This window comes from Lithobates pipiens, unplaced genomic scaffold (assembly GCF_037356315.1).
Source record: "Lithobates pipiens isolate NorthernLeopardFrog02 unplaced genomic scaffold, aLitPip1_a1.2 Scaffold_3, whole genome shotgun sequence".
Taxonomy (NCBI): Eukaryota; Metazoa; Chordata; class Amphibia; order Anura; family Ranidae; genus Lithobates; species Lithobates pipiens.
In genome coordinates, this window is record NW_027507790.1 from 255,982,144 (window position 1) to 256,005,332 (window position 23,189).

A 23,189-nucleotide genomic window follows, 5' to 3' on the forward strand; every position below is an offset into this window, starting at 1 on the left:
TAGACTTTTTATATCCACCGTTCATCTTTCATTAGAAGACGTCACTGAGTGTGATAATGGTCAGATCTGTAAATGGCTCTGGGGCAGATTTATGCAATCTTTAGCCAATCTTATCATTTTTGGCATTCCTTCTCATTTATCTAATCTGATTGTATGTATTTGATCTATTTCCAGCTGCAAAGGAGAGAATCCTGATCAGCCTGAAGAAGCACAACTCCCCGGTCCCTGGTACTACATTGCAACTGATGAAGCCACCCGTATCGGCCATTCCGCCATCTTGTTTTCTCAGCACCCAGGATGCCATGAAACTTGTGCACAAAGACCTGACAGTCCTGCAGCAGCATGCCAAGTAAGTCACAAACCAATAGCAAAACCTAATAGAGCAGGATAAGTCTTGTTCCATCTATAGAGAGATGAACTCGTGGCATGCTTTGCCTGGTGCTGGATGTGGGGAATGCTTTGACATGTGCATTGTCATTCATTGTCAGTGCTAGATGCTGAGTCTGCAAAATGTTTGGTTTATTTTGTTAAGGTGCTTTAAAACATGAGCTCATAATTGCCCTGATGCAAGTCTGCTATATAGTGGACAACCCAAGATGACCCTTTAAAAAAAAAAAAGGGGGTAAGTCGCTATAGAGTTTAGTAGGGTTAGAACCCGTAAAGGCTTTTTATTGCTTTTTATTTATTTATTTTTTAAGTCTTTCAGGCAAAGTTTTTATTTTTTATTTTTTTTTATTTTTTTTACCTTCTATGCATGAAGGTAAAACACCTTCTGTGTGCAGCAGCCCCCCAATACTTACCTGAGCTCTCCATCGCGATGCAGCGATGTGCACAAGAGCAGTTGCTCTCCGTGGATTCACTCCTCATTGGCTGAGGCTGATTTTGGCTCCTGCTGCTGCTGTCAATCACAGCTAATGAGGAGGGGGGTGGGGGGGCTGAACTATGGCACTGTGTTGGAGAGAGGGGCCAGGAGTTTAGACGGGGACCCGAGAAGAGGAGAATCCGTGCTGCTCTGTGCAAAACCATTGAAAAGGAGGGACTTTGAATGAGGTGGGTAAGTGAGGCCAAAGGATCAGTCACCATTGTACAAAATCATTTAATTGGTAGAAAATAACATGATGGCATGATAAAGACCCAAATATGGAATAATAGTCACATGTGCATACACAATGATTGATACATTGTGGACAAGATAAAAGCCCCCAGGTGATCCTTATGAGATGATAAAGCCATTCTAGCCACTTCCCATCCAGGCCAAGTCTGATATTTCTCTCCTACATGTAAAATTCATAATTTTTTTGATAAGGAAATTACATAGAACCCCCAAACATTATATATGTTTTTTAGCAAAGACCCTAGAGAATACAATGGCAGTCATTGCAACTTTTTATTTTGCACGATACTTGCGCAGCAATTTTTTTTTTTGGAAAGAAAACTGCTTAATGCTTTAAAAAAAAAAAAACATTAAAGTTAGCCCAATTATTTTCCATAATGTGAAAGATGAAGTTGCGCCGAGTAAATGGATAGCTAACATGTCACACTTCAAATTTGCACACGCTCGTGGAATGACGCCAAACTTCAGTACTTAAAAAATCTCCATAGGCGACGCTTTAAATTTGTTTACAGGTTACATGAGTTACAGAGGAGGTCTAGGGCTAGAATTATTTCTCTCCCTATAACGTTTGCGCCGATACCTTACATGTGTGGTTTGAAAACCTTTTTCATATGTGGGTGGGACTTGCGTTCGCTTCTGCGTGCGAGCACACAGGGACAGGGGCGCTTTTTTTTACTTTTTACTTTTCTTTTTTTTTTTTAGTTTGACAAAAATTTTTTTAACTTTTATTCCTATTACAAGGAATATAAACATCCCTTGTAATAGGATTATGGCATGACAGGTCCTCTTCACAGTGAGATTTGGGGGCAATAAGACCCCGCATCTCACCTCTAGGCTGGGAAGCCTGAAATCGGAAAAAAAAAACAATCTTGGCTTCCCAGCCGAGGCGGCGCCATTTGTTTGAATGCAGGGGACAGGTGTGAAATCATAACATCAGGCCCATCCTCCGAATGATCATAGAGACTCCGGCTACTATCTGGTCTGCCGGAAATCTCTATGGTCACCATCCGGGGCCGGCAGATCCTGTCTCCGACTCACCTATGGATGCAGTGAGTCTGCAGAAGCGCGGGAGGGGTATGTCCCCTCTCGCCACCCATAAGAACAATCCAGCGGCGGAATGGCTGTTATGATCATTCTTATGGTGAACGGAATCGCCAGCTGAAAAAGACGATATCTGAATGATGCTTGTAGCTGCACCCATCATTCAGATATCCCCGCTCAAAGTCAAGGACGTCGTATGACGTACCTTTGGCGGGAAGAGGCTAGAATGCCCACCTCATTCAAAGTCCCAAAACCCCTCCTTTTTATGCATACATAGGGATGGAGACTCGTGTAAACCCTCTCTTTTAACTGTGCAAAACCATTGTACCAAGCAGGTAAGTACGACGTGTTTGTCATTTAAAAGAAAAAAAATCCTTTAGCCATTTGCTGACCTCCATACGTCTATACTATGCAGGTTGACGATATTGGCCATAATCCTGGTACCATTTTTATTTATTTTTTCTGCAGGCAAATGGCTTTCTCATAAAACCAGTCTGAGCGGCTTGCCAGCGCTTCTGGAGTTTACTGTTACCACCAGTTAGCCCTAGAAACGATCCAACGATGTGGCCATCTGCTCCCGTAGTTAACACTCTTTGATGGACTCTAAAAATAAAATGTAAAATAAATAAGAAAGAAAAAAGTTATAACGCCCCGTCCCTTTTGTGCGTGCATATGTAAACGGTATTCAACACATGTGAGATATCGCCGCAAATGTTATGCCGTGTACACACGACCAGACTTTTTTAGACGGACTAAGTCCAGCGTTCTTCACAACGGACTTTCGACTGACTTTCCGAATGAACGGACTTGGCCACACACAATCACACCAAAGCTTCCGATGGATTCGAACGTGATGACGTACGACTGGACTAGAAAAAGGAAGTTCATAGCCAGTAGCCAATAGCTGCCCTAGCGTCGGTTTTCGTCCGTCGGACTAGCATACAGAAGAACAGATTTTTCGACCAGACTCGAGTCCATGGGAAAGATTTGAAACCTATTCTAAATCTAAAGTTCGTCAGATTTTATTTTTGACAGCAAAGGTCCGATGAAGCCCACACACGATCGAATTGTCCAACGGATTCGTTCCTTCCGACCTTTGCTGTCAAAGTCCTGCCATGTGTACACGGCATTAGAGTGAGAGCAATAATTCTAGCACTAGACCTCCTCTGTAACTCTAAATGGCTAACCTGTAAAAGTTTTTGTTTTAATAATCACCTATGGAAATTTTTAAGTACCATAGTTTGTCGCTGTTTTAAAGTGTGACATGTTAGGTATCTATTTACTCAGCGTAACATCATCTTTCACATCCTACAAAAAAATTGTGCTTGCAAAACTGCTGTGCAAATACCGTGTGACATGAAAAATTGCAGCGATCGCCATTTTATTGCCTAAGGACTCTGCTAAAAAAAATTGTATCGTGTTTGGGGGTTAGAAGTGATTTTCTAGCAAAAAGTACTGATTTAGGGTAATTTCACACTGAGGCAGTTTTCGGGTGTTTCTTGCGCTAAAAATAGCACCTGCAAAGCGCCTCCCCAGTGTTAAAACCTGAGTGCTTTCACACTGGAGTGGTGCGCTTGCGGGACGGGAAAAAAAGTCCTGCAAGCAGCATCTTTGGAGCGGTTTGGGAGCGCTGTATAGCATGGCCCCTGCTTCTGAAGCATCCAGAAAAAGTGCCATAACAAAAGGTGCTATTAACCCTTTCTTCGTCCGCTAGCAGGGGTTAAAAGCGCCCCTGTAGAGGATGAAAAAAGCGCAGCTAAAAGCAACGGTAAAGCGCCGCTAAAACTAGCGATGCTTTACCGCTAACAGACCCGCTACCCCATTGTGAAAGTACTCTTATGCCACGTACACACGATCGAATTGTCTGGCGTACCTAGTCCGACGTACAATCCGACGGATAATCCGGCGGACTTTCTACCGAATGGACTTGGCCACACACGGACACACAGAAAGTCCGGCGTTTGCTAGCGTGATGACGTACAGCACGTACGACGGGACTAGAAAAAGGAAGTTCAATAGCCAGTAGCCAATAGCTTCCTTTTTCGTACTTGCTTCTGAGCATATGTCATTCTTAGTCCGCCGTACTAGCATACTGACAAACGTATTGTCCGCTGAAACCCAAATCCGACGGGAAGATTGGAGTGCAAAAATACTTTCTTAGTCCGCCGGACTTCACGCTGGAAAAGTCAGCTGAAGCCTACACACGACCGAATTGTCCGCTGAAATGTGTTTCGGCAGACTAAGTACGCCGGACAATCTGATCGTGTGTACACGGCATTAAACTTGTAAACAAAAAGTGCCAGAAAAATCCTGGTTAGGAAGTGGTTAATAACTTTACATTAAGGTCATTGACCGTTGTCGCCTGAACAGGGGGTTAGGGAAAATGTCACCTGTCTAGGTAATAAGTGTCAGGGTTGTTGCATCACTGACACTGGAATCAGAAAAATCACAGTAACAGCACACAGATGCTGAACAAATCAAGACCGACTGCTGAAAAAAATAAAAATAAAAAATGGTGGTAGCTGCAGCTGTGAAGGTATCTATAGAGCGTTTCTGCAGTGCTTTTTGCGGTGCTTGCCACGTTTTTGGACACTCGCTTTTACCTAGATTTTGCCAGGATTTTTTTTGTCTTTTTATTTTTTTTACCCTGTATATAGCTGGTTGCTAAGGAGGGGCCAGGAAGCCAGCTGCCGCGTTCTTAACAACCCGATGAGTCGTCAGCGGGCACAAGGGCCTCTTCCTGAAAATCCTGGGGGCCCCCTTATCCCAGCACCCCCTCCAATGTGATTGGGTATCGGGTACATTGTACCCCTACCCATTCACCAAAACAAAGTAGTGTAGTGTGACAAAGGACAATAGACACTTTTTGACAAGTCCTTTATTAAAAATGTCTTCTTCCTTGCTTCTTCCTTCGGTCTTCTCCCTCTTCCTCTGGTCTTCTCCCTCTATGGCTTCTACTTCAGGTCTTCTTCTTTCTCCTGTCTTCTTTGCCCGGTGTGTGTGGGGGGGGGGGTTCGCTTACCAGAAAATTGCACGGTTGTGCGTCGCTGTACCCAAATAAAATGCATGTCCTTATTTTCTCCCAAGAATAGAGCTTTCTTTTGGGGGTATTTGATCACCTCTACGGTTTTAATCTTTTGCCCTATAAATAAAAGAAACTATTTAGAAAAAAAAATGTATTTTATTTTTTGCTATAAATTTTTTTTCAAAAATCAAACTTCTTCATAAGTTTAGGCCAATATATATTCTACTACATATTTTTGGTAAAAAGAAATCCCAATAAGCGTATATTGATTGGTTTACACAAAAGTTACAGCGCCTACAAACTATAGGTTTATATAAATTTTATTTTTTTACTAGTATTGGTGGCAATCGGCAACTTATAGCAGGACTGTGATATTTTGCGGTGAACAGTCTGGACACTGACACTTTTGTGGACCAGTGACACTAATACAGTGGTCAGTGCTAATGACACTGGCTGGGAAGGGGTTAACATCAGGGGCGATCAAAGGGTTAACTATGTACCTGACCAGTGCTTTACTACTGTGGGGAAGGTGCTTGTACGATGTCATTAACATTGTATTGACACCCGCAGCGGGCAGTGTGAACTGGTTCCCGCATCGCATGTGTGTGAACCTAGGCTTAAGGTGTTTCTACAACTTGATTGGAGTCCACCTGTGGTAAATTCAGTTGTTTGGACATGATTTGGAAAGGCACACAACTGTTTATATAAGGTCCCACAGTTAACCGTGTATTTCAGAGCACAAACCAAGCCATAAAGTCCAAGGAATTGTCTGTAGACCTCTTAGACAGGATTGTATGGAGGCACAGATCTGGGAAAGAGTACAAAAAAATGTCTGCAACATTGAAGGTCCCAATGAGCACAGTGGCTTCCATAGTCCGTAAATAGAAGTTTGGAACCACTAGGACTCTTCCTAGAGTGGGCCGCCTGGCCGAACTGAGTGATCGGGGAGAAGGGCCTCAGTCAGGGAGGTGAGCAGGAACCCATTAGTCACTCTGACAGAGCTCCAGCATTTCTCTGTGGAGAGAGGAGAACCTTCCAGAAGAACAACCATCTCTGAAGCACTCCACCAATCGGGCCTGTATGGTAGAGTGGCCAAACAGAAGCCACTCCTCAGTAAAAGGCACATTTTAGCCCACCCGGAGTTTGCCAAAGGCACCTGAAGGACTCTCACACCATGTGAAACAAAATTCTCTTGTCTGATGAAACAAAGGTTGAACTCTTTGGCCTGAATGGCAAGCATCATATCTGGAGGAAACCAGGCACCACTCATCACCTGGCCAATACCATCCCTACAATGAAGAATGATGGTGGCAGCATCATGCTTTGGTGATGATTTTCAGCGGCAGGAACTGGGAGACTTGTCAGGAGCGAAGGGGAGATGATTGCAACAATGTGCACAGACATCCTTCATGAAGGTTCATCTTCCAACAGGCCCACGACTCTAAGCGCACAACCAAGATAACAAAGGAGTGGCTACGGGACAACTCCTGTGAAAAAAATAGCTGTGCCAAGCTTGTAGCATCATACTCGAAAAGACTTGAGGCTTGCTGCCAATAGCATGTGGAAAAAGTGAAGCGCTGTGCATACTTTCCAGATGCAGTTTATCAACAGTATATGATCAGCAAGCGGTTAAACACAACAGGTAAATCTTCCCATCAGTACCGCACAGCACACAGTCTTACATGAAAAACTTTCAGCGTCCCAGCCACAGCACACACCGTATTACAAAGTCACTGTTAAAGGCAAGCTCAACAAACGGGTACATTTCAGACTGACGAGTCTTTCAGGCTTCTGCAGCATCTCTGTGGACTGCAAAACTGACAGCATTCATCCTTTCTGATCAGCTGCTTAATAAACAGGCCTGAAGGGGAAGTACCTGCCCTCTACAATGAGCCCCTCCTTAACTGCTTGCCGACCAGCCACCGTCATTGTACTGCGGCAGGTTGGCACGATCCTGTGAGCTGTCGTAGCGATACATTGGCTCCTTAAAGCGGGATAGCAGGCGCGCACGCACCCGCTGCACTACAGGGGTGCCGATGCTCGTGACCGGTCGCGATGACCAACAGCCACGATCGATCACGGGCAAGAAAGGCAGAACAGGGATGTGTGTGTTAAAACAAATGCCTGTTCTGTGAGGAGAGATAGATCGTGAGTTCCTAATAGCTAGGAACCACGATCTGTCATCCCCTCTAGGTCAGTCCCCTCCCACTACAGTTTAGAACACACAGTCAGGGAACACAGTTAACCCCTTGATCGCCCCCTAGTATTAACACCTACCCTGCCAGTGACATTTATACAGTAATCGGTGCATTTTTATAGCACTGATTGCTGTATAATTGTCAGTCATCTCAAAAATGTGTCCGCCATTATGTCGCAGTCACGATAAAAAAACCCAGATTGCCGCCATTACTAGTAGTAAAACATAATAATAATAAAAATGCCATAATTCTATCCCCTATTTGTAGACGCTATAACTTTTGCGCAAACAAATCAATATTCGCTTATTGTGATTTTTATTACCAAAAATATGTAGAAGAATACATATCGGCCTAAATTGAGAAAAAAAAAAAGCTTTTTTAAAAAAAAAAATGGGGTGGTTTTATTATAGCAAAAAGTACAAAATATTGGGGGTTATTTACGAAAGGCAAATCCACTTTGCACTACAGTCGCTGTAGATCCGAGGGGGACATGCAAGGAAAATAAAAAACTGCATTTTAGCTTGCACATGATTAGATGTTAAAATCAGCAGAGCTTCCCCTCATTTCAGATCTGCCCCTCAGATTTACAGCGACTGCACTTCCAAGTGCAATTTCAGGGGCACTTTGCCTTTGTAGTGCAAATTGGATTTGCCTTTCGTAAATAACCCCCATTGTGGGTTTATTTTTTATTTTTATTTTCAAAATGGTTGCTCTTCTTTTTTTTTTTTTTTTTTGTTTATAGCACAAAAAATAAAAAACGCAGAGATGATCAAACACCACCAAAAAAAAGCTCTGTGTGGGGAAAAAAAAGGACGTCAATTTTGTTTGGGTACAGCGTCGCACGACCGCGCATTTGTCAGTTAAATCGTCACAGTGCCATATCGCAAAAAATACTCTGGTCATTGAGCAGCCAAATCTTCCGGGGCTGAAGTGGTTAACCTGTCCCAGGCTGACTCTACAATATGTTATGATGCACAATAATGGTTTGCATTAAGGCAGTCCATTCATTTTGAGGGTAGAGCCCAAGATGCTGTGCCTGAGCCCATTTTGGGGAATTCACAGCATGACCAAGCATGGTACTGTGTTATCGTGCATTTCCATGAACTCTTTTAGGGTGTTGGGTTGCCTTTCCGAATGATTGATTAGGTACATATGCATTGACTTACCGTAATAGCCATAATACTGCAGCAAAAAAAAAGGTGAAGCTGGCCTTGAAGCAAAAAAAATAAAAAATCTGGCGGTTTAGTCCTGATCCCAAATATTTGCCTGTGCACTTGCTATCCTGTTCAAGCCATTACCAATTATACAAGTTTCAAGAGTCTGTACATTGTTGTGTTCGATGTGCAGGATGCATATATTAACATTGCTGAATGCCTTTAACAGTTATTATGTGTTTTTCAGAACTTCCTCTATGCGAGAGTCCCAACAAGTGGCCTTAGACAGCGAGATGCTCGACACCATCCCTAAACTCTACGTCAACAGAGAGGAACAAATCGAAATGAAAATAGAGTGCCGCAGCAACCTCAATAAGACCTGCAGTGGGCCGGCAGTTGTGATGGTCAAGGTGAGCTTGGTCCTACTTAACCTTAACATTGTTGGAATGAGAATCAACTCAGCTGGTCACCTGAATTTAGTTATGGACCAACTTACAACTTCAGTGGTAAAGGGAACATTCTAGTCCTAGGCTCTACAGAGGACCACAGCTGGTGTCCTCATGAACTTTAAGTCCGCCTCCACTAGGTAGCAGTTGAATGCCAGAAGTTCAAGATGCTTTTGCATTGGACTTTTGGAAGATGGAGGACTGGTTTAAAGTTGGACTTGGAAGTCAAAGCTTTGGGGTTTATTTACTAAAACCGAAGAGTGCAAAATCTGGTGCAGCTCTGCATGGAAACCAATCCAATTCAAGGTGTTTTGTCAAAGCTTAAGTGAACAAGCTGAAGTTAGAATCTGATTGGCTACCATGTACAGCTGCACCGGATTTTGCACTCTCCGGTTTTCATAAAGCAGCCCCTTTCTGTACCGTCAGGGCCTAAGATCCAGGATGTACACTTCTAAGCTTAATGGCTCCATGAGCTGTTTTTCAGACAGCGCTTTTGCTGCCAAGGATAAATCTGTTCAGCTGATTGTCTGCTTAAAGTGGTTGTATACTCCATTTTTTAACTTTTACCTACAGGAAAGCCTATAATAAGGCTTACCTGTAGGTAAAAAAAAATATCTCCTAAACCTGTACGGTTTAGGAGATATTCCCCTCGGTATGCGCCGCTGACTGCAGCGGCGCATGCGCACAAGGGTTTTCTCGGCCTGAAAATCCGGCAGTGGCCGGCCGGCCGGAATGAAATCTCCCGCACGCATGCGCGGGAGTGACGATATCGCGGCTCCGGCCACTCACAGCGCCGGAGCCGCGATACCCGGAAGAAACGCCGAGGGAGCATGTCAGCTCCCTCGCCGTGGATCGGGCCAGATGTCGGGGCCTCGTTCTAAGGTAAGTATTTCATAATGAGCTAGTATGCGGTGCATACTAGCTCATTATGCCTTTTGCTTTGCAGGTTTAAAAAAAAAAATGTACGGGTTTACTACCGCTTTAAAGCAGAGGTGTCCAAACTTTTTTCAAAGAGGGCCAGATTTGATGAAGTGAACATGCGTGAGGGCCGACCATTTTGCCTGATATTCTTTGAACCATTAAAATTCGGTCTAAGGTGTGTTCGTTTGAGCACTATTACACGGCCCAACAAGAATTCTCTTGCCTTTGTGGCTGTGTGATGAAGATAAGCTTGGCGTGTTATTTGCATATACCATATTTATTGGCGAATAGCACGCATCTTCACTTTAAGAGGGACGTTTCAGGGAAAAAAAATTAAATTTGAAATAAAGAACTGTGAAGCAAAATGAGGGTCAGTGCCCATCTGCACGCCCACCCTTGCCAGGAATGCAGCACCCCCCACTTGCCAGGAATGCAGCACCCCCCACTTGCCAGGAATGCAGCACCCCCCACTTGCCAGGAATGCAGCACCCACCATTGCCATCAGTGCAGCCTTGGAGGGGACATGGGGAGGGGACATGGGTAGGAGGGGCAAGACGAGCACCAAAGAACAGGAGAATCTCCTGTTTACACAGCAGCCTTTTTAAGAGAGAATCCCACCTCCTTTGATGGACAGAACAGTAGTCCAATGGTGGAGACGGGACTTCCTATTACAGAGGCTGCCGTTTAAACAGGAAATACTCCTGTGTGCACTGCACTCATACCGCCTCCCATCTCCGAGGCAGCCAGACTGAGCCTATATATCTTTTGTGGCCCCGGCCCTAGGAGATCGTTGGGGGCCACAAAAGATATATATGTTTAGATAACCAGACGTGCCCTTCAAAACTGGACCTCGGGCCATGGTTGGTCCGCGGGCCGGATTTTGGATATGCGTATCTAAGCTCGGGATGAAAAAAATTATAATATAATGCAACTTTCAGTCCTTGGATGTCATGGTTGCATTTGTTTCCTTATTAGTGTTGCCAGTATCTCACTGTCCTTGATCAAAAACGCTAACTCAAAGTACTGTGTTTATGGAAGAACAACGTTGTCACCCTAAGACAGGGCTACAGAACACTTCACCATCTCCTCCTCTCCATGACATCAGTGGAAGTGTTCTGTAGTAAAGAGAGAGGTAGGAACAATGTTAACTCCTAACAGAAAAATGTGGACTGGATCACTCAAGCCCAACATGAAGAACTCCAGATTTGACTGGCTCAGCATGGAAGATGACAAATATATATATATAAAATATAGTATGCTTTATTATACGTATTAAAAGCACACAGAAAAAAAATAAAAAGGAATTCCTCCAAATGACCCAAATAGCAGGGCCTAGGGTTGGACACCCTGCTCAAAATGCCAGAAATATGAATGTAAATTACAAAATGGAAACCGTATCTACAGTATAACAATAAAGGTGAATACAATAGTGTATATCTCCCGTCGAAAAGGTCAAGAAGGTTTGCTAATAATGTATGGCTTCTTCAGGACCCAATATGATGAGCTGGCATCGGTAAATATAGTGGGTGACAGGGGCATCAAGACCAAACAGCCATCAAGCAGGACATGCAGTAGACAGCATAGTAGTGTAAAAATCCACTAAGATTGTAGAGCAGGTTAGTAGGCTAAAGGTATACCAAGGCAATAGAGTAAGTAAAAAGCACCAAACTCAGGCAAATGTATGGCCTATATACCAGTGCAAAATGCCTGCTAGTAATGTGGCATCCGACAAAATAGCCAATATGTTGGAGAAATAACGTGGATTAGGGGAGCATCAAACCTGAAATGTCATCCTGCTGTCATGCCATGCCACCCATATCGCCGCACCTTAACACTTAAGTTAACTGCTAACGGTCAACACTGTTGCGGTTCTTGTTATAGTAAGGAAAAGTTAACCCATGGGTGCACATACCTTGCAGACATGGACTGGCACACTTTATACACCATATTGATGTTTATTTCTAGGAGCTCTGGCACACCTCCCACCATCCCTTAGTCACATACACATACATCAGCTGTAGAAAGGCATTAGATGTCTGCCATTCAGATGGATCCTATTCGATAGCCAAGAAGTCTGGAGGAGACCACCGTTGCCAGTTATTGAGTTAACAGAACTAATAGCAGGAATCGTCGCTGGTTGCTGCTCCCAGGCTTGTTTTGTATGCCATTGTCTGTCTGGATTTTCAGCTGCAAGCATCATGGCGTTTCCTTCTAACCATACAAAGGAAGCGACAAAAGACCCAGTTGGACGCAATGGCCTTTGTTTAATTAGTAAAACTTTGTTTCACACATGCACAAAGATGATCTGCCTGGGACCTCCTCGTTAATGCGTTTTCTCCTAAGCACCAGTTTAATAGTAGAGGTCTATGATCAAGCCTGATCTTAGGGTGAGATACTTTAGATTTGGGAGGTCCCCGGCAAGGCTTCTTTTCTGCATTCCTGGAATAATACCGTTTTACTGAAACATGGAGGTCAATTGGTGTGCGTCTGGTCTTTTGCAGTTGTGAGTGGGCTAACAGAACTTGTAACAAGTTGTTTTCTGCAGTTTGAAGGGATGCAGATGGATGAGGCTGTGACCCAGCAGCTACATGTTCTTCGCAGAGAGATGAAACAGCTGCAAGCCGAAGCCACCAAACCCACAGCACTCAACATTATAGAAACTGCAGTGCATCTGGAGAACTTCATTACGTGAGTTTTTTTCCTACCAAAATAGGTTTCGCCATTGTTTTCCTGTGTACATTTTGTATGTTTATGTTTAGTGAAGGTATGTCATGCCCTTTTTTTTTTTTTTACCTTTTTATGATTTTAAAGTAAAGCTGAATAGGCAAAGTGCCAGGTCCTCTTGATAACCTTCAGCTGCTCCTGCTGATGCTTGCCGTACCCGAATCCCCATTTTACTTACAGGACCTCTGAGAGGAAAGCCTAGTGTATGCTACATGGATAGGTGTGCTAGTAAGGCATTGCACCCCTAAGGACAGGACAAAACTTTAGTTCCAATATGTGGGCAACCCAAGGGGTCCCTAGAGTTGCCCAGACAGTAAGAGAAGTTTGAGAACGCGCTGGGTGAATTAGCCAATAAATGTTTTTTCTTTATCGTACATCACGGGACACAGAGCAGCCATAATAACTAACTGGGTTATACACCACCTATAGGTGAATGGACACTGGCAAACCAAAAAAAGACAGGAATTCCCCCTCTATATATATATATTTTTTTTTTTGCCAGGGTCTTGTAAGGTGATAGTCATGGTTGGAGAAGCTCTCCATGATCTAGCTAAGAGAATGGTCCTGGAACAGATGCTGAAGGTTTTAAAGGGCTATATAATGGGATCCATCTGGACGGTGATGCGCTAAAGTGGATGGTAACCAAACCTCGTTTATACAAGAAAATTATGGGATATTGCCTGTAATGTGACCCTTTGGGCACTGGACCCTAGGATCCGGACCCTTGGTAAGAAAAAACCCCAAAGGAGATCCGGCAGGGTGCTTTACAGGTCCAAGAGAGTGGCCCCATATTCAGCCCTTGAAGGTCCAAAAGACAGAACCCGACGTGATGGGGGAGGATTGGAATCTAGCTTTTTAGCAGAATCCTGCGGCAAGTGCACTGTTAAGTGTTTAAAAAAAAAAAACTTGTTTAAACCAAAAAATTGATTTGCAGTCTTACTTTTTATAGGACCAGGTGTCCTATTTTTTTCTGTCCACTGGGGGAGCTTCTCTGTGGAGGCTTCCAGCATGGATGATCCAAACAGGAGGTGGATGGCTCTTCAGATTCCCCCACCCCTGTATACCTAGTTCCTACTTCGGTGGCCCTTTCCCGTCGCTATTTATGCGGCCATAGTGGGCACGACGAGCGTGCATGATGAACGTGCATGTTGGAGGGACATGATAGGTGGACAGGACGCTACCCGTTTGCCATGTGCACGCCGGACATGCGCAGTAGGGGCAGAAGCACCCATATCATGAGCTGTTCCAGTCCTAGGCTTCTGTAAGCAGGCTGGAGGGGGGACAGAGCGGCATCAGCTGGGCACGTGAGTCACTGTGGGTGGATGGACCAGGCACTGCAGGTCCTGTAATAGCTGTGTACTGCAAGAACTAAATATAGTATTTTGCAGGATGGTTGAAGGCATAAAGTGGGCTTTTATTACCTCAAGTTTTTGTCTCAGGTATGTCTTCCCGGAAGAGGAGTGGGGGAGGCACAGCAGGAATGGGTGCAAATGCACCACCATCGGTATTGGAGGATGCTAACCTTACATCTGCTGTGTTTAACTCTCCTGAAAGACCTGAGGCAACTGGCCAGTCTGAGCCATTACGGTTGTCGGGCATTGTAGCAATAGCTAATGCTTCTGCCCAGAGACTGCTAATCCAGTCCCTCACAGAGATGGTCTGATCAGGATTTAAATTGTGGCCTCTAAAGGTTCCTGAGGTTTCCTTTTCTTCTTTAGGATCCCTGCGGCTTCCACAGAGTTTGCAGGCGTTTCCCTTGCATCTGTTGCTAGAGCAGATTGTATATGCTGACTGGTATCACCCTGAAAAACTTTTTATTCCTCCTAAAAGGTTTGCACTTTTGTATCCCATGGAGGAAAAGTGTATAAAGAAATGGAGTATGCCTTCTGTGGATGCTGCCATTTCCTCTGTGAATAAAAGTCTTACCTATCCTGTAGATAATGCCCAGGTGTTTAAAGATCCAGCAGATAAGAAATTGGCATCTTTATTAAAGAGGAAGTAAACCCTTCCAAACAACTTGGACCTACAGGTAAGCCTAGATTAAGGCTTACCTGTAGGTCCAAGCAATATCTCCTAAACCTATATGGTTTAGGAGATATTTGCCCGAAAATGGGCACCGCTGTCTACGGCGCATGCGCCGTAGACAGCGGCGCGCAGGCGCACTAAATGCGGCAAATCCATGAATGGATTTGCCTAATTTGTCGACTCCCGTGCGCATGCGCGGGAGTGACGTCATCGCGGCTTCGCCGAGTGGCAGCGGCGGAGCTGCGAGACACGACTCCCGTGCGCATGCGCGGGAGTGACGTCATCGCGGCTTCGCCGCTGTGATTCGTCGGAGCTGCGAGACGCCACCAGCAACATGGATGCGGCGGACTACAGGGATCAGCGGCGACTTCGCTGGCTCCTGTGTCAGGTAAGTGACACATAATGAGCTACTATGCGATGCATAGTAGTCCATTATGCTTTACCTTTGCAGGGAAAAAAAGAGGAAGTAAACCCATTAGGCTTTACCTTTGCAGGGAGACAAAGAAGAAGTAAACCCATCAGGGTTTACTTCCTCTTTAAGGATTCTATACAACAGGTGTCCCGGTTCGCCCTACTATCCATACATATTCGCAGGATTCTTTGGTTAAAAAACTGGTCTGCAAAATTACCCTGCAAAAGGTTATCTGGTTTCCCCTTTCACGGGGAGAGGCTATTTAGAGAAGATTTGGATAAATATATCCAAAAGATTTCAGGTGGTAAAAGTGCACTTTTACCAGTTAAAAGAGGAGCAGACAACCTTCCTTTAAGGTGTCTAGTGCTTCAGTACCCAGCACTTCTAATTTCAGGCTTCAATTTGATGGCCTCCGTCGTCTGGGTCTAGGGGAAAGCCTCAAGGCCAGGGGCAGAAAAAACCCTGGGCCCATAGACCCCATGAAGCCAGTCCCAAGCCCTCCTTATGGGCGCCCCCACTCACGCGGGTGGGGGGGGGGGGCTATTAGAGTTCTCAGACGCCTGGAAAGAAGTGATCTGAGACAGGTGGGTTATTTCTACAGTGTCTCAGGGGTACAAAATAGAATTCCGGGGGCTTCCCCCCCTCTCGGTTCTTAAGGTCTAAGGTCCCCATAGATCTGGTAAAGAAAAAGTATTTTCTTCACACAATAGATCATCTAAGGTCACAAGGAGTAATTTCAGAGGTTCCAGCCAACGACAGATTTGAGGGTTTTTACTCAAATCTTTTCATAGTCCCAAAGCCGAATGGAGATGTTAGACTTCCAGACTACAGGGATGTCCGGTGAGTGTCCAGTCGGACAATGCCATGGCTGTGGCATATATCAATCACCAGGGAGGCACCAGGAGTCAGACAGCCCAGAAGGAAGTGGATCGCATGCTGACCTGGGCAGAAAGATTTGTTCCATCCCTATCGGCAGTGTTTTTTCCGGGAGTGGAGAATTGGCAGGCAGACTTTCTGAATTGCCAGCAAATATTTCCAGGGGAGTGGTCCCTAAGATATTTGCATCAATCTGCCGCTGATGGGGGGGGGGGGGGGGGGGGGGGGGGGGGGTTCCGGATGTAGACCTGATGGAGTTCAGGTGTCTAGAACCAGGTACCTGCTTTCATTAGGGGCAGATGCCTTGGTGAATCCATGGGATCGGTTTTCACTGATACATGCCTTCCCTCCAGTGGGGCTGTTGCCAATTCTACAACGCAGGATCTGGGAAGAGAGAAAGCCGTTGAGCCTAGTAGCTCCAGCCTGGCCCAGAAGCACTTGGTACACACAGATCATAAGACTGGTGGTGGGAAACCCATGGGTTCTTCCACTCAATCCGGATCTGTTCTCACAAGGTCCGATATTTCACCCTGCTTTACGGTCTCTAAATTTAACGTTTTGGCTGTTGAAGCCAGGATATTAAAAGACCAGGGCATTTCTGGGTCAATATTGTCTACCATGTTGAATGCTAGGAAGCCAGTCTCTGGAAGTATCTATCATATATTTCCTGGTGTGAGGCCAGAAGGTGGCACCCCTGTAGATATGTAATCGAGAGAGTTCTGGCTTTTCTGCAAAAAGGAGTCAATATGAATCTGGCCTTAAGTACAATTAAGGGTCAAATTTTGGCCTTAGCAATATTTTTCCAGAGGCCTATTGCTTCTCACTCCTTAGTTCGAACATTTGTACAGGGGATGATTCGTGTGCTTCCACTGGTCAGGCTGCCTCTATGCCCTTGGGATTTAAATTTAGTCCTGGGAGTTTTACAGAAGAAGGCTTTTGAGCCTATCCGACAGATTCCTCTTGACAAGAAAATTAGTTTTCTTGGTGGTAGTGACGTCGGCCAGGAGGGTGTCGGAGTTGGTGGCTCTGTCCTATAAAGAACCTTATTTCATCTCGCACCAGGATAGGGCAGTTTTGCAGCCACAACCAGAATTTTTTGTCCAAGGTAGTGTCCAGTTTTCATCTAAATCGGGATATCACTCTACCTTCCTTTTTTCCAAATCCAGTGTCTTCATTCTCTTGATGTAGTATGGGCTATCGGGGTCTATCTGAGAATGTCGGGTCAGATGCAGAAGATGGATATTCTGTTTGTATTGCCAGAAGGTCCCAAAATGGGACAGGCAGCATCTAAGTCGACTATTTCCCAATGGATCCACCAAGTGATTGTTCAGGCATAGGAATTAAGGGATAAAGCCCCACCTTTTTCAGTAAGGACACACTCTACCAGGAAGGTGAGTGCTTCATGGGCAGTTCATCATCAAGCATCGATTGCTCAGATTTGCTAGGCTGCTACTTGGTCTTCGGTGCATACATTCGCTAGGTTTTATCAAGTGAATGTTAGGAGGATGTTGCATTTGGATGCAGTGTACTGCAGGCAGCAATTTAGATCCTGTTGTTCTGATGGTGTTTCTTTGGTCATAATGGGTTCCCTCCCCTCAAAAGCATTGCTCGGGGACATCCCAGTTAGTTATTATGGCTGCTCTGTGTCCCGTGCTGTACGTTAAAGAAATTAGTATTTTTTTTCTACAGCTTACCTCTTAAATCCTTTTCTTGGAAGAACATCATGGGACACAGAGTTCCCTCCCCTCTTGTCTGGGAAGTTTATTGCTTGCTACAAAACTGAGGTACTTCCTGTGTAGGAGGGGTTATATAGGGGAGGGCTTCCTGTCTTTTTTTATGTTTGCCATTGTCCATTCACCTATAGATGGCGTATAACCCAGTTATTATGGCTGCTCTGTGTCCCGTGATAAAAGATTTTATAGGTAAGCTGTAGGAAAAAATCCTAATATTACTGAAACCCAGACCAATATATGACAATTAATGCAGTTTCTAGCCCTTGAATACAGATTTTATTTACTGGGGGTCTGGTGGCTAGCAGAGGGGTATTGGAATGTTGGACTGTCCTGCATGTTTTTACTGCTACACTACAAAACACTGATACTGTTTTTGTGTGCTTAGGGCCCTCGTCAATGCTTATAAGGGGCATTCTCCTGTGGAGATACAGAAAATCGGTATTGGGGCCTTCTTTGCCGTGGTGGAGTTTGTGTGTGACGAAACGCAGCGCCACCCTCCTTCCCGACAATTCTTCACCTCTTGTATTGAAATACTGGGACAGGTAGGTTTTGTTATTTATTGTATTTTTAATTTCTCTATAGTGCAACACTTTTTGTAGTGTAATTAGACCGGTATCATCTGTTCCCAGAGGGTCCATATCTAAATCTAAAAGTCAATTGCTAGCAAAGGAGCAGCAATGGAAGAAATGGAATGCACTTTTAGCCATTTAGTACCCGGCGATCATTTTCATAGAGTGTCCAGTGTGATTCGGCCCAAAGATTGTCACACAACAGAGTCAGACAGATGATGTCTAAATAGTTTGATGAGATTGTGCGACAAACAGACCATATTTTGGCAAAAAAAAAAATCCAAATCACTATTGCTACAATATTTATTGCTGGGTTTAAAGCGGAACTTCAGTTAATTTTTTTAACTTTCCATCTATTAAATCTTTCTCCCTTGTTGTTTTAACTTTGGATAGTAAAACATTTTTTTTCTGACAGTGAATATTTTATACAGCCCACTTCCTGTTTCATGTCTGGTCATTAGCCTAGGCTTATGACATCATGCACAGCTCTCTCTCTCACACTTGTGAGAGTTTTCCTGGAAGGAAGCAGGGGATGATGTCATAAGAGGGCCAGTGGGAGCTGCAGAGCTGGAGGCATGCCTCCTGTGTGTCTGTGTAAATGCAGGATGTGAACAGGCAGCAGCTTCAGCTGCCCACAGTTGCAATGGTTGCAGACAGATATCAGTGGAGGGAGATTTCGGCAGCATAGCTGTCAAGTACAGAATCACAGTATAGATAAAATAATATGCAAAGTAGTTGGAGGGAAGCTTCAGAATGACAAAGATAATTTGTAACAAAAAACATGTGAGCAGACTGCAGTTCCTCTTTAAGTATTTTAATCGCAATCTTTAGTGGGGGAAAAAAATAGCAAATAAAGAAAAAAATATAGCGCATGTGATTGCAACGCTAATCATTTTGTAATGGAATGTTATTAAAAATTACCTTTCATTTTCAATCTGCAGCCACTGTATTTTTCTGAGAACACAATGCAATATGGCAACCTGGAGTTGTTCTGTACACAGAATGTATACTGACCACTCCCCAGAAACATCATTTCCTGCTTGTGTGATTGGCTCACCAATTTTCCCAGAAGTCTGCCTAAGATACAAGTCAGATTTCAGGCATCCCCTGCAACAAAAAATGTAATTTTTGAAGAGATACTTTCAATAGGAACACGTCTAAAGGGATGCAGGGCCAGCAGATTTCCTCATTAGTGGCCTGCAGCTGTACACCTGACAGTTAATTATGAAACCACTCCCATTAGACCCACTCAGTACAGAGGCACAGACAAACACACAGGGATCACGTCAGAATAACAAGAGGTAGGAATCTGCAACAAAGGTTGTTATAATCCTTGCAATGTACATACGTCACCCAGAGGGGAATGTTTTTTTTCTCAACAAAAGTGGAGTTACACTTTAACCATTCTCTCACAAAGGAACACTTGAAATAACGCTCAGGTCTCAAGGAACCCTGCTAAAAATGATAGTATGTACAGTTCATGGTATGTTCGCATAAATAGCCAAGGAACAAATACAAGAAATAAAGAATTCTTTTTAAATTTTCTTAATAGTCATGAAATGAAGACCCCTATCACACTGCACCGTCACCAGGGTCAGCGGTAAAGCGGCGCTATTTTTAGCTCTGCTTTAGCAGTGCTGTTCGGCCGCTAGCGGACCGAAAAGGGGTTAAATCCGCCCGCAAAAAACGCCGCCGGTATTGCAGCTCTGCCCCATTGATTTCAATGGGGAGCAGCGGTGGAGGAGCGGTGAGTTCACCGCTCCTTCACCGCTCCAAAGAAGCTACTGGCAGTACTTTTTCTGACGCCCCCTGCCAGCGTACCGCTCTAGCATGGAAGCCCTCAGGCTTTCACAATGGAGTGAATGGAGCTATTTTTCTCAGGCACTATGCAGGCGAATTTCTAGAGCTGTAGTGCCTGAAAAATATCTGCCGTGTGAAAGGGATCTAAAGGAGTAGTACAGCCAAAGCTTGTTTGGCTATATTGCTCCTGTGGATCACAGGAGTGCAGTTCATTCTACGATCCAGGCTCAGGAAAGATCGCGACCATATGGTCGAGATCCACCCACATGCCTGGACCAGCACCCAGCTCAGCCTGTCAATGAGCTGCTGAGAGCCTGAGCCGCCCGCTCCCGATCCCTTCACAGTCCAGCGCTCCAATGAGTGGGGGGGGGGGGGGGGTACAGTGACTGATAGTCTCTCTGCTCACGGAGCTGTGAGAACTGAGCAATCGGCAGTGTTTGATTTCTCGGTTCTCAGTATTAGAGCCGACAGGGGACAGATGCAGCAGCGGATCAATGCTGCATCCAGCTAGGCAAGTATGTTTTTAATATTTTAATAATAATTGGCAGAATTTTTTTCAGGTATAGAACATTATAGTGTCCTTTTTACATTGGTGGTAAGTGGAAAAGTGCTCCCTTAAACTGGGGGTTATTGTGTGAAGCCCCTCAGTTTTGTTGATGGTCAAGGGACCCACTTACATTGGAAAGCGTAACCTGTTATATTGCTGGTTAGTGTCGTGTCCCCTTATAATAATGAGCACTAGTCCTGGGCCTCTGGCTCTGCTGAGCGACGTTGGTACTGGAACTTAAGGAGCTCTTTTATATAGAAGAATATTCTACGAATACTCATTGCTCAATGAACCTCTAGCAACCACTGGATGACCACTGGTTGAGAGAGGCTGCATAATATAAAAACAGAGCTTCCTCTACATTGAAGTGTTGGTGCACAAAAAAAAAAGACCCTCAATAAATACCTATACAGGCATATACACTCACCGGCCACTTTATTAGGTACACCTTGCTAGTACCGGGTTGGACCCACTTTTGCTTTCAGAAATGCCTTCATTCTTGGTGGCATAGATTTAACAAGGTGTTGGAAACAAGTGGTTCATGTCTATGTACCAAATGTAAGGATAGGCCTATGTTTAACACTAGAAAACAAACCTCCCTCCTGGCTGCACGCCGTCCTGAAAGTCAGCGATTTGTTTTCTTCTTTATAAGATGGTGTGCAGCACCTTTCACATCCAAAGGTTAAGTGTCTTTGAAATTGATGGCAGCCTGTTTTCTTTTCGCTTCCAGGTGTTTATAAGTGGAACCCAGTCAGAGTGCCGGCCCATACTCCAGACCATTCTTCGTAATCGGCGCCTCTGCAACCTGCTGTCTCCGTATTTCACCCCGGCCGCCTCCCCAGGAGAATTCGTACACTTGTACGAGAAGGTGGTGGAAGCCATTTCTGAGGACAACAGTGACGTCATCTTTATGCTGCTCACCAAGGTACGTTCTGCTTCATCCCTTACACTGATTGAGCGCACACACTGATGGGAAGAAATATTTGTCACTGTTGCTCATTTCACTATTTTTTTCAGTTGCACCAATATTGATACCAAGCATTTGAGTTGAGTATCAGTACTTGCCCAAATGCTACCAAAACCGATACTTTGTGTTGCAATTTGCATCAATACAAAATGAATGAGCGCAAATCGCATGCGATTTGAAGAGGAATGCGGTGCTACTCCTGTCCGAATCTCATGCGACTTCCCCCACTGCTTCTGGGCATGTGTGTATATGTATATACAGTATCTCACAAAAGTGAGTACACCCCTTACATTTTTGTAAATATTTTATTCGATCTCTTCATGTGACAACACTGAAGAAATGACACTTTGCTACAATGTAAAGTAGTGAGTGTACAGCTTGTATAACAGTGTAAATTTGCTTTCTCCTCAAAATAACTCAACACACAGCCATTAAAGTGGTTGTAAACCCTTACAAACCACTTTGACCTACAGGTAAGCCTAGATTAAGGCTTACCTGTAGGTCCAAGAAATATCTCCTAAACCTATACGGTTTAGGAGATATTTACCTGAACACAGCCACCGCTGTCTACGGCGCATGCACCGTAGACAGCGGCGCGCAGGCACACTGGGTGAGCCGCAGAACGCGGTGATATGCCGCAGAACGCAGCGATATGCCACGAGTGTCGGCTCTCTTGCGCATGTGCGGGAGTGACGTCGTCGCTGCTCCGGCGAATCACAGGTGTGTTAAATTTGGTGTTATCGCTCTCACTCTCTCATACTGGTCACTGGAAGTTCAAACATGGCACCTCATGGCAAAGCACTCTCTGAGGATCAGAAAAAAAAAATTGTTGCTCTACATAAATATGGCCTAGCCCTAGACTATAAGAAGATTGCGAAGACCCTGAAACGAAGCTGCAGCATGGGGACTAAGACCATACAGCGGTTTAACAGAGCAGGTTACACTCAGAACAGGCCTCGCCATGGTCGACCAATGAGGTTGAGCGCACATGCTCAGCATCATATCCAGAGATTGTCTTTGGGAAATAGACATATGAGTGCTGCCAGCATTGCTGCAATGGTTGAAGCAGTGGGGGGGTCAGCCTGTCAGTGCTCAGACCATTCGCCAACATGTACTGTGACAAACTGAAGCAGAGCATGATCCTTTCCCTTCGGAAACTGAGCCGCAGGGCAGTATTTCAACATAACCCCAAACGCACCTCCAAGACAACCACTGCCTTGCCAAAGAAGCTGAGGGTAAAGGTGATGGACTGGCCAAGCATGTCTCCAGACCTAAATCCTATTGAGCATCTGTGGGGCATCCTCAAATGGAAGGTGGAGGGGTTCAAGGTCTTTAACATCCACTAGCTCTGTGATTTCATCATGGAGGAGTGGAAGAGGACTCCAGTGGCAACCTGTGAAGCTCTGGTGAACTCCATGCCCAAGAGGGTTAAGGCAGTGCTGGAAAATAATGGTGGCCACACAAAATATTGACACTTTGGGCCCAATTTGGACATAAACTGTTTATTGCCGCACTAGATGGCGCTTCTCTTTCTATACTGGATTCACACACACGGGGGCGGGCGGATCAATTGCATGCAATTCTTTAAAGTGCGCTTTGAGCCTATTCATTTTGTATGGACATAAATTGAACCGCAG

The 23,189-nt window shown here is 44.7% G+C and overlaps 1 protein-coding gene across 1 annotated transcript in view; it reads left to right on the top strand.

Moving 5' to 3' along the window:
- Positions 1-23,189, top strand: part of EPG5 (ectopic P-granules 5 autophagy tethering factor) — a gene marked incomplete in the record, with an annotated part of 249,948 nt that overhangs the window by 153,626 nt on the left and 73,133 nt on the right. Inside the window, 5 exon segments of the mRNA XM_077463073.1 lie at positions 175-349; positions 8,780-8,942; positions 12,445-12,587; positions 18,055-18,211; positions 21,316-21,510. Coding sequence (XP_077319199.1) covers positions 175-349; positions 8,780-8,942; positions 12,445-12,587; positions 18,055-18,211; positions 21,316-21,510 — 833 coding nt within the window.